Source organism: Orcinus orca, chromosome 3 (genome assembly GCF_937001465.1).
Source record: "Orcinus orca chromosome 3, mOrcOrc1.1, whole genome shotgun sequence".
NCBI lineage: Eukaryota > Metazoa > Chordata > Mammalia > Artiodactyla > Delphinidae > Orcinus > Orcinus orca.
This window is the reverse complement of record NC_064561.1, coordinates 121137467-121149604: the sequence shown is the minus strand read 5'-3', so window position 1 is coordinate 121149604 and position 12138 is coordinate 121137467. Positions and strand designations below refer to the sequence as shown.

The following is a 12138-nucleotide window of genomic DNA, read 5'->3' as shown; positions in this document are numbered from 1 at the left end:
CATGTATTAAATCATCTGTGGTTGTTGTTTGTTTAAAATTTACTTGAAATGTAGTTATTGCATTTTGTGTCCTGGGCACTTTTTTACAAGCTGATAATGTAGTCACTTGTGTTGGACAGTGTTAAAATTGCCCTGTGAGTAATAAATTCTCCAGTGACCTCACTAGATTTTTTTTTTTTTTCTTATTTGTTACTGAGGTAGGAAAATGGTGAGAGATTCAGAAAAGGCTAACAAGGACTATGGAATCAAATCAAAGAAGAGATACTGTCTGTAGTATGAAGCCTGCAAATGAGCTCCTGTATTTTATACAGAAAAAATTAGGGAACAGATTTGCTTACCTTTCCTTGATCAGCAATGCCCAGTTAGGGAACTGCTTCATTTATTCAGCATTTGAAAGAATGTCAAAACTAGTGATGATTGGACTTGGGCATTCTTCAATCCAATTAACCAATCTAGGTGAAAAGGGAAGCTGTGTAAGGAATTAACCAATCTAGGTGAAAAGGGAAGCTGTGTAAGGAATTAACCAATCTAGGTGAAAAGGGAAGCTGTGTAAGGAAAATATTAAAAGAAAGCTTGATTATTATCTTCAAAGTTGTTAACTCAAGGAAGATTGGGGCAAACAGGAAAGGCATATGCTATAGATCCCATTGTCTTCCTGTTCTGAAGAGCTCATAGTACTTATATAGAGTAAGTCCCCTACATACAAACTAGTTCTGTTCCAAGAGCGCGTTCATAAGTCCAATTTGTTCATAAGTCCAACAAAGTTAGCCTAGGTACCCAACTGACACAATTGACTATATAGTACTGTACTGTAATAGGTTTATAATACTTTTACACACAAATAATACATAAAAAAACAAACAAAAATTAAAGAAAACATTTTTAATCTTACAATACATTATCTTGAAAAGTAGTGTAGTACAGTACAACAGCTGGCTGTTCTTAGCATACCAGCTACATCACTGCTACTTTTGCACTTGCTTCCGGACATCCTGGGCTTGAAATAAGATACTGTACTACTGTACTCTATATAGCACTGCACAGTAAAGTACACAAAAGCACAACCACTTGTACAGGATGCACGCACGTGACAATGTATGCCAGACACATGAACTAACTTACGTGATTGGACATGCGAACACATGTTAGCATCTTTGGAAGTTCAAAACTTGAAGGCTCATGTGTAGGGAACTTACTGTATAAGACTTCGGTATAAATAGAAACTATATCATAGTTCTTCAGATACTTAATTTTTTTCAGAGTGACTGAAAACTGAGGGGAAATAGAAAGAAAATGAATGGACAAAATAATTATTTTTGTGTGTCAAAGAAATTTTACAGTCTCATTTGACCCTTACGGTAGTATTCTGAAGGCTAACAGAAATAGTAGTCCCATTTCACAGGTGAGAAACCTGAGGTTTGGGAGGTTAATAAGCATTTGTCCAAATACACAACTGTGTTGAGTCAGGACTCAAACCTAATCTAGGTCTTTTATTAGCACTCTAAATATCCTCTACTGGAATTCTGGATTTTTACTTCTTTTCTCCCAGGACTCTTTTGATGATGAATAAATAGCTGAAGTGAAGGTGCTGCTTTTCTGGTTAACAAAGGAATGAAAATATGGGCTCTTGTGTATTTGCATAATTACATCCTTGTGGTGATTTATTAATACTTTAATTAGCTCTATGCTGTATGAATTAATACTTTAATTAAGTCTCTGTAGTACACCTTTTACCTGATGAGACTCTGAATCAGCCATTGATTCTATGCACGTTAATTGAGCAATCACCATGTGCTGCCAGGTACTGTGTAGGTACCAGGGATATGGCAACGGTCCCTGCTCTCAAGGAGATAGGCAGGCTAGTAGGGAAGAAAGGGAAGTAGACAACTTAATGCAACAAAATTTTGTATGTGTTGTGAAGCCAAGATGAGTAGGAAAAATAGGGAGAATTGGAGTGTAGGCAAAGATGTTTTTCCAGCTGCTTATAGCTTCTACCTTATGATGTAACTGGGGCTCCTAAGATACAGAGTTGATAAAAGCGCTAAGTGATCTTCCTTAGGGGGCCTGGTGAGGCATTGCTAAGAGAGAAAGACCCATGGGGTGCATGAATGATTCTATGCCTGGTCCTTTAAAGAAAGTATCCAATACTTTGCTTCCCAGAAGCCTCCAAGTGATTCTCTCTACTTAGTCTACATCTTGAGTTGAGTATACAACTTCTTCCTGTTTCTCCAAGTTTCTATGACTAATATATTAAGCTGATTATATGTACAATTGAACTGGAGAAGGAAACAACAGAAAATTGTATCTTTCTGAGGGACGATGATATCATTACATGAAATTACTGTGTTCCATAGAGCCTTGATATTGTGTGTCTTTGACACTTATGATTTCAGCCATTCAATAAATATATTTTGGTTAAATAAAGTACCAATACCACTAACTATTTAGGCACTTGTGATATATCATGGACAGGAGGCAACAGCAACAAAAAATTCCCTGACCTTATGTAGCTTACATTCTAGTGCGGGGAAAACTGAAAATAGCAGTATACATAATAAGTAAGTATATAATATTTTATGCCAGAGGGTGATAGGCCAGGGTAAGAAGGATTGGGCTACTGGAGGTAGATGGGGGTTGGTACAGTTTTTAAAAGGTGATCATCTTATTTTGAAGAAGACATCTAAACAAAGACTGCAATAAGTGATGGAAATACCGTGTTGATATTGTAATGAAGGGAAAGTCGTTCCCTTGTCAGTGCAGAGGGAACAGCCACTGCAAAGACTCTAGAGTAGGAGGACACTGCATATTTTGAGTAATAGCATGAAGACTAGTGTGGCTGAAGGGGAATGTGCAAGAGGGAAAAGAGAAAAAGAGGAAGTAATTTAAGTGGAGTTGTTAAGTAAGCAGTGGGATATAGATGTTAAGCGCTTGGAGGGAGGTCCAGGTGGGAGACTCTACGCCATTTAGATGGTATTTAAGGCCTGTTGAGATCACCCGGAGAGCAAATGTAGATAGACTGAGAAGAGGGCCATGGACTGGGTGAGGAGTCATGGAGAACAACAAAGAAGAGAAGGAATCAGCAGAGCAATTGGAGGATAGCCAAGAGGACATGGTGTCCTGTAAGTCAAGTGAAGAAAATGTATCAGGGAGTGGGGAGTGATTATGTCAGCTGCTACTGAAAGCTGAGTATGGTAGTGAGTGTTCTGAGATGCTTAGTGATTTTCCCAACTCAGGGTTTGAATGCTGAGTGGTAGAGACAGAGTGCTTCACTATTGATTGAGCCTAGCCTACTGCCCAGCAGCCTGCATCTCAACCGGGCTTTGTTCTCCGCTTAAAGCATTTTCATCTTATGGGGAAAATTATGTGCTATACAGACGTTGATGGAATTTGTCAGTATTCCAAGTATGCCTCTGGACATATTCATTATTAAGATGAGTCTACAGAATGTTTGAAAATGTACTTTTTAATATTTTATCATGTATATGTAAAGATATGGACACAAAAAGGAAACCAGAAAGACTCCCAGCACCTAGATCACTAAGTAAATGTTTATCAAAGTGTCTTCCACAGATAATTACTGGAAGGTTTTTTTCTTTTTATTTTGAATTTTATTTATTTTTTTATGCAGCAGGTCCAAAGGTTTTTTTTGAAATACAGATTCCTGAAACCACATTCCAGAAACCCCCCAGGTTTAGCAAGCTCCACAGATCATTTTTGTGCAATTAAATTCGAGAAACCCTGTTCTGAAAATCAAATGTTTCCACCTCTAAAGCCCTCACAATCCTGCCGTACAGAAATAATTTAACAGTTTGGCTCTAGGTGTATATATGTATCATTTTTTGCTTTTTACATCTTTTTATATTCCTGTGAATTCTTCATATTGGTGTTTTCTAATAGCAATATATGTATATTCTATCATGTTAACTTACCACTTTTCTAGCTCTTTCTGAATAATTAGGCATTCAGGCAGTTTCCAGGTTTCAGCATTAATATATGATGTGGTGCTAACCATCTTTGCACAGGGAGTTTCTCCCCTTTTAAAGGTCCCTTGGTGGTGTATCTTACCCACAGCTGCTAAGGCTGGTACAGGGGGCCTGATCACTTTCATGATTTCATGATACATGACTCGACAGACTGCCCAAACACTCCAAGGAATATGTAACTCATTTCACAACATCATCAGCAAGGTATCTATGCAACTTTCTTCTAAGTCCTGCCAATGTTGAGTTTTGTCACATTTGTCACATTTTCCTATTTAATGGAAAAGTGATATTGCTTTCTAGTGATTTTAATTTACATTTCTGTAATTATCAGTGAGACTAACATTTTCCACTGTTTCTGTTTCTTGTCTGTTTATACCAGATGGACATTTATCCATTGGAGCTATCCTTACAGACTAGGGAAATGAGCATTTTTCTTTCAATCCAAATTATGAATATGTTCTCCATTATTTTGTCTATTTATTTTTGTCACTCTTTGTTTTGCAAAATTTTAATTTTTCCTGGCTTGATTCGATACCACCTTGCTAAACTGTTGTACCATGTTCTACCAATCACGTGTAGTTCTTATTTGAGATAACACAGTGGTGCCTGACTATTGATATAATCCCAGTTTCACATAGAGAACTCTATACAAAAAATAAATGTTTAGCTTTGTCAGGCCTCTCTCTCTGAAGCTGTAATCTTTAGAAGTAACAATGGCTTGAACGCTTAATTATAATTTTAGTTCCACCAGCAAGGTCATAATTAACCGTTGGTGTCTCCAACAAAATGTGCAAGTGGTTAATGGTCTTGACCAATAATTCTTCCCTTTTTCATCTATTTATAGGGAAAAATCTGAGGCTGAAGATTTGACCATTCATTTCAATATAGTGCCTTCATTTGTGCATGTCTTACTGTCATACATAATGGTGTATTAAACAGATTTTTCTATAATTATGGGTATCAACTAAAATGCAGAATTAAAATTCACCTCTGAGCTTCTTGGTTTGGGCAGATGTGTCAAAATACAGGCAAATTTGTAGCACACTGACATGCTTCTTCCCTTAAAATAACTTCTCTGGAATCAATAGGGAATTTTTTACTTTAATATAAAAAGGTGAAATTAAAAGAGAAATTGAATTTACTGTTCTTCCTACTACTTAGAAGTATTAGGAAGGTAAAAAATATATATATATATGGTGACAGAGTACACCACGGACTTTGACCAGTTATTTCCTTAAGCAGGACCCTCAAAAAACCTTGCTGGAGGGAATTCCCTGGTGGTCCAGTGGTTAGGACTCTGCACTTCCACTGCAAGGGACACAGGTTCAATCCCTGGTCGGGGAACTAAGATCCCACAACCTGTGCAGTGCGGCCAAAAAAAACCCCAAGAAGCAAAAAATAAATCAAAAAAATTACCCGGGGCTTCTGTGAGTGTACATATTCCCAGGCTCCACCCTGGTCAGAATCATTACAAACTGAACTAGAATAGCCATGACCTAGGAATCTGCTTTTGTTAATATCCTATTAATTTCAAGGTTTATAGTAATTCACATAAATTCAATACATCCTTAAAGATATGTGACATCCTGATTATTTTCATGTCTTTCTTCTTAACTGAGTGAACTGCATTCATTTTCCCAGGACTCAGTCTCTTCTCCCCAACACAACCAAGATATGTAATTTTAATGCTTAACACAATGAATCAGAAAGATTTATGAATGAGATCTGACATTGGATAATAAGATGTTCAAAAGTGGTCACATAAATCTTCTCTTTTGGATCTAAAACACTTATCCCAAGTTTCAATTCTGGCAGTATGGAGGACTGCATCGATTTAGATCCCTTCTAGCTACAAACAAGAAATGTTTAATACATAAAATCAGTATAATAAAAAATTTAATACATTGGTGATATGTACAGATATAAAGGGAAATCTCTAGTTGCCAGAAATAACAAGGGAACTTAAAGTCAGGGTAGACAGCATGTAAACTGAAAACATAGAGACTTGGGAATGATTTTAGTTTGGATATTGGTCCCACGCCTGAGGGGTATTAACAAAAGGAGCGAGGGTTAGCCTTGGGCCCCTTAAAGGAATTGAGATCCTTGTTTGAAGCCCTTGTTTGAAGCCTGGGCACTGGAAGGCTGCCCCATCCATGAAATAAGAACTCAAAAAACCCATTAGGCCAGGAAAGACATAAGGAAGTTTGTCTTTGACTTGGGTTCTGAATTTTCTTTTAATTAATTAATTAATTAATTAATTTTTGGCTGCCTTGGGTCTTCGTTGCTGCACACGCGCTTTCTCTAGTTATGGCGAGCAGGGGCTACTCCTCTTAGTTGTGGTGTGCGGGCTTCTCATTGTGGTGGCTTGTTTTGTTGTGGAGCACAGGCTCTAGGAGTGTGGGCTTTAGTAGTTGTGGCACACAGGCTCAGTAGTAGTGGCGCATGGGCTTTGTTGCTCCTCGGCATGTGGGATCTTCCCGGACCAGGGCTCTATCCTGTGTCCCCTGCGTTGGCAGGCAGATTCTTAACCACTGCGCCACCAGGGAAGCCCCTTGGGTTCTGAATTTTTAAAAAGCTCCTTTGAGAAAAACAAATGTGTTTCTGGCCTGTGGATTTGAAATTCAGAGTTACAGTATTCACATGGTGTGAAAATTCCAAACTGAGAAATTAATGCAAAAACAATATTTGGACTGTTGCTAACCCAAAATGCTTGGTAGAAGCAAACACAAAGTCACTGCATTAGCAACACCTCAACAGTTCAGGGCTCATGACAAGGTGCTCAAAATCAAAAATTACAAATCTTGTGAGTAAACGATCTATCAATAGCGAGAGAAGACATAGTGAGCAGTATAATTAGCACTGCTGGAACTTCAGATAATAGCGTGATAACTTAGAAAAGACTGTGAAAAAGAATGTTTAAAATATAATAAAGCTATGAAAGGAAGGAAGGGAGGAAAGGAAGAAGGAAGGAAAGAAAAGAATAGATCACTGTGTAAAAAGGACCAGGCTGATCAGTCAAAGAACCAAATAGAAAATCGAAACATGAAAACTGTAGCCCTAAGTCATCCTAAGGCTGTTGTCTGTGTAACTATATTATTGCTTAGACTGTTAAAGGAGACTGAAGGAACACTATATACTTGCCTCAATTCTTACCAAACACCATCTCTGCCCTCCCACTTCCTGTGTTGATTACCCAAGTGGCATCCTCATTCTGCTCAGAAACAGTGAGAGTGAAAAGTCTAAGGAATAGCTAGAAATGTCACTAGGGTGAAGGATCACTTAACGCCGCCTTCCTTTCCCTGTCTGTGTGCGGTATCTGTCCCCATACAATCTTTTCCCCCATTCCTCCAAACCCCACACTCATAGTTTGATAACAACAGGGATAATGTTAATCCATTTTCCCACTGGAATTAGGAAAGTGAATTTAAAGTAGTTTACCTTATTCATCTTTTTAAAAAATATTTATTTATTTTGTTGTGCCGGGTCTTAGTTGCAGCAGGTGGGCTCCTTAGTTGTGGCATGAGAACTCCTAGTTGCAGCATGCATGTGGGATTTAGTTCCCTGACCAGGGATCAAACCCCGGCCCCCTCTCTCTCACTGTCTTCTCCATTATAAACGCACACACCAGCCAGCCTCATCTCTTCATTTTCCCCTGTTTGTTCATGCTTAGAAATGGAGTCGTTGGCGTCTCTTTTTATCTAGCCCTGACTGAGAGCTCTCCCTTTGAGGTCCTGTAGCTGTTCTGAGGCCTAAGAGGATACCCCACCTACTGGTAGCTTGGTTCACTGGTGGAAACATTGACTCCATACAACTGGATACTAACTTAGGATATTGCAGTTTCAGGACTTATGGAAGAATACCATGTCCAACTTCCTGCTGCTCAGAACTGATAGGGGGAGCAGCATTTATTTAGCCTAAAGAAAAGCAGGCTATACGTACCCTTTTCTGAAGAGAGTGAAATCTGTGCTTGGAACCAGACGAGCAAAGGCAGGCCCCCATTCTTTGGGGCCCACCACAGAGTGGTTAGTCTGGAACTGTACTCTTCATCCAGTGTTGAGGGAGTTTATAAGAAATGGTTTGGTAAAAACTGCGATTACTTTAAGGATGTTGTTGAGGATAATGTTCGCAACATTATTCAGTGTTTTCTTTATGAGAACCCATGAGATAATTTTCCTCTGGACTCAGACTAGGATGAATTGAGCTTCTATTAAACCATGAATTTTGTAGTTCATCATGTGGCACCCTTTGAGCTGGCTGTTCCGTAGCTCAGCTAATTTTGAGGACCATGTATAGCAAGTGTTTGGGACTTCTCAACATAAAGTACATGTGGTGGATTGATCCCAGGCTTCATCTTATTATTTTCCACGCTTTACCCAAATCCTCTCTAATTTTCTTACTAATTTTGACTTTGTCTTACTATATGTATTTTTGTAATCCACCTATGGGAATAAAATATAATATAAACTCACATGTAACCTAATTTGTAGTTAGATAACCATAATTATTCATATAAAAAGATAACTCCAAATTCCAGGTGCTTCAAGAAATGAATTGAGGGGAACTTTAAAATATTCTACTTTATTCCCAGAAGTTGAGATCCTCTATACCTGGTCACTGAAATAACGGCATAAGACATGAGGAAACAAAATTTTAAGGAAAAACAAGCCTGAAAATGGCTGATATGCTAAGTAGGGGATCAATAGTTAGGGGATGCCAGTGACCCAAAGTTTCTTATATGCATATTCATTCTTTTATTAGACATTGGGGTTTAGGATAAACCCTGAGTTCAAGAGCTCTGTGAAATCACTTGGCAATCAGCTTCTTCACACCATTTAATTACAGTCGTAAAGTACTACATGGTATCCTAGTAACTAAAAGTAATTTCTGATTTTAAAGATTGTTTAAATCTCAAAATAAATCCTTCTCTAACCCAAAGTAATTGCAAAGGGAAATTTTGAATTGATAAGGCATAGATATAAATTAAAAAGGTAGAGAAAATTAGCAAAATTTCCTGAAGGAAAAGAGAAAGGAGATGAACAGGGCTTTATGTGTCCCAGAAACAGGAGAAATTATACAATACATCCTCACCGAACTAACACGGTGCCGGTAGAAACTGCTAGAGAAGCTAGTAAAATGTGGGAATTTATTGGCAAAAAGCACCGAGAAGCAGGCACAGAGCTTCCTAGTGAGAGAGAAGATGAATTCCATCCAAGCAAGCCACCATTTCTGCTCTGCCTGCCCCATACCACCCACTAGGGCAGAGAATGAATATAGCAGAGGCAGTTTATACCTCACTAGAGGTGTAAACTTCTCAAGTAGTGCTGGGACTGCCAGAGAATTGTGCCGATGTGACATTGTGCTCAGAATCCTTGGGAAACACATTCTAGGAAAATGTAGCCTTTATATCCATCCTCAGGCATTTGCCAGGTGCACAGTTTTGGTATTTGGATATTGAATCTGTTCATCAATGTGTAATGTTTCCCTGCCTCTGTGTGTGTGTGTGTGTGTGTGCACGTGCGTGTGTGCATATGTGCACAAATGAGAAACTGAATTGTTTTGTGATTATAAATAATTCTGGGAAGATATGCTCCGCCTAGGTTTTCATGTGGGTTTTAACTGTCTATTTTTTAATTTCACAGTGTGTGGACAACATACGGTGTAATGGTTTAATGACTATAGTGTTTGAAGAAAATTCCAAAGTTTCTGTGCCACATATGATTAAGTAAGTGTGATAATCCTTTCTCTTACATTTTAATCAGGATCAAATTGGTAGAGAATGTAAAACCCCGAATAAAATATTGTTTCAGTAGGCTTCTGCTTCCTACTCTGAATATGTTTGACAGTAATGTGATTGATAATTCATGATATGCCATTATAAATAATAAGACTATCACAATGGTTTTTCAGATTCATAGTTTATTGACTCACAGCATAGAAAAATAGTTTTTCATACTGTTTAGATGCCTTCCTCTGTACAAAAAGCCTTTCAAAATTTTCAGGTTCAATGGATGGACCTAGAGATTGTCATACTGAGTGAAGTAAGTTAGACAGAGAAAGAGAAATATCTTATGGTATGGTATCGCTTATGTGCGGAACCTAAAAAGAAATGATACAAATGAACTTACTTACAAAACAGAAACAGACTCACAGACTTAGAGAACTAATTTATGGTTACTGGGGGGGAAGGGTGGGGGAAAGGGAGAGGTTGGGAGTTTGGGATAGACATGTACACACTGCTGTGTTTAGAGTGGATGGCCAACAAGGACCATATATAGCACAGGGTAAGCTGCTTTATATTATGTAACAACCTAGGTAGGAGGGGAGTTTGAAGGAGAATGGATACATGTATATGTGTAGCTGGGTCACTTTGCTGTGCACCTGAAACTGTCACAGCATTGTTAATCAACCATACTCCAATATAAAATAAAAAGTTTTTTAAAAATTTCAAGTTCCATAGGTAACGTTGTGATAGCCAGATGTGTCAGAGGGTGGACAAAAGTGTGGCAGATTCTTTTGCTGTCTTCTCAGTGGGTGTGAATCATATTAGTCAGATTTGGTTGTAGAGATACATTTAGATTTTGAAGACACTCAACATGAATTAACTGACTTTTCCATGGTACCATTTACCCACAGCCTGTATATGGATTTGTCCCAGAAGCTATTGCCCAGCCCTGCCATCCTGCTCTCTGTATGTTTTGTTAACAAAGCAAATCCTAGAGAATGGACTTGAGGACACGGGGAGGGGGAAGGGTAAGCTGGGACGAAGTGAGAGAGTAGCATTGACATATATACACTACCAAACGTAAAATAGATAGCTAGTGAGAAGCAGCTGCATAGCACAGGGAGATCAGCTTGGTGCTTTGTGACCACCTAGAGGGGTGGGATAGGGACTGTGGGAGGGAGATGCAAGAGGGAGGGGATATGGGGATATATGTATATGTATAGCTGATTCACTTTGTTATACAGCAGAAACTTACACAACACTGTAAAGCAATTATACTCTAGTGAAGATGTTAAAAAAAAAAAGAAAGTGATCAACACTGAAAAAAACAAAACATACAAACACAAAAAAAGCAAATCCTATAATTTAATTATGATCACTAAGGAAACTAGTTTTAAGATGAGAAGTTATACCAATAACTGCGTGCCATAGCTCTCTATATTAATGCTTTTGTCTCTACATACTTTTTTGTTTCCAAATTCAAAAATTGTTTTAGGAGGATTTTCAAGCTAACCAAATTGTTCCCTACTCTCATTTTTTGGTTATTTGCAGTACAAATTCTAAGAATAAAATGTATTTTTAAAAGCAGTCCTGTTATGTCTTTCCAAAAAAGTTACATGAAACTAAGAAAATGTTTGTCTTCCATGCCTTTTTATGTGGACTTTTTTTAGGTCTGAGCTGTTTAAGACAAAGAAACAACATCAACTTTTCTCTTCTGATAGGTATTAATTATAATTAGCATCATTCCAATGGTATAAACTTTAAAACTTATTAATTATTGTATCAGATGAAGGCAGAATACATTATACTAGTGCCATAATTACTACAGAAAAAATATAAAAGGATGATACTGTTTTAAATTGCTAGTCAAATTTTAAAATATTTTGAGTAGGGTCATTTTAAAACTCTTGGGCAAAGATTCCTTTAGCATTCAGTTTTCTAGGTTTTTAATTTAGTATAGTTTTAAAAAAAAAACAGGTCAGTTAAAAATGTATGATACTAAAATTAAAACCAAGTATGGAATATTAAGTCAAAAGTTTCAAATTATGACTTAATTTTTAAGTTCACATCACCAGGTTAGTTTTCTTATTAGTTTTCTACCACAGTATTCTTATTTTAATATTTCACAAAATAATATATATTATCTTAATTCCTTATTAAGAGTACTTTCGTGAAGCTTAGACAGCCATGAAAGTCCAATCTGCTTTAGAATGAGAATAAATAATAACTTGGTGGCCAAGTTATAAGCTTCTAAACCTTCGGGCAGCTGCACACCCACTATGTATACATTTTGTTCACTTTAAAAATTAGTACAGAAAAAAGCTTTAGTTCTGTGCCTGACCAAGTTACGGCTGGCGCCTGAATGCATCTTCTTTCCTCTGTGGTGGCAGTTTGACTAATGCCCATGTCCAATCTCATTTGTATTGATATAAC

At 37.6% G+C, this 12138-nt stretch overlaps 1 protein-coding gene across 5 annotated transcripts in view; it reads left to right on the top strand.

Moving 5' to 3' along the window:
• The window catches only part of RASGRF2 (Ras protein specific guanine nucleotide releasing factor 2), a 240895-nt gene that overhangs the window by 115929 nt on the left and 112828 nt on the right, over nucleotides 1-12138 (top strand). For all 5 annotated transcript variants that reach the window (XM_033409052.2, XM_004281652.3, XM_049707660.1 and 2 more), the window contains one exon: nucleotides 9623-9705. In XM_033409052.2, the coding sequence (XP_033264943.1) occupies nucleotides 9623-9705 (83 nt within the window). The remainder of the gene's footprint in view (nucleotides 1-9622; nucleotides 9706-12138) is intronic.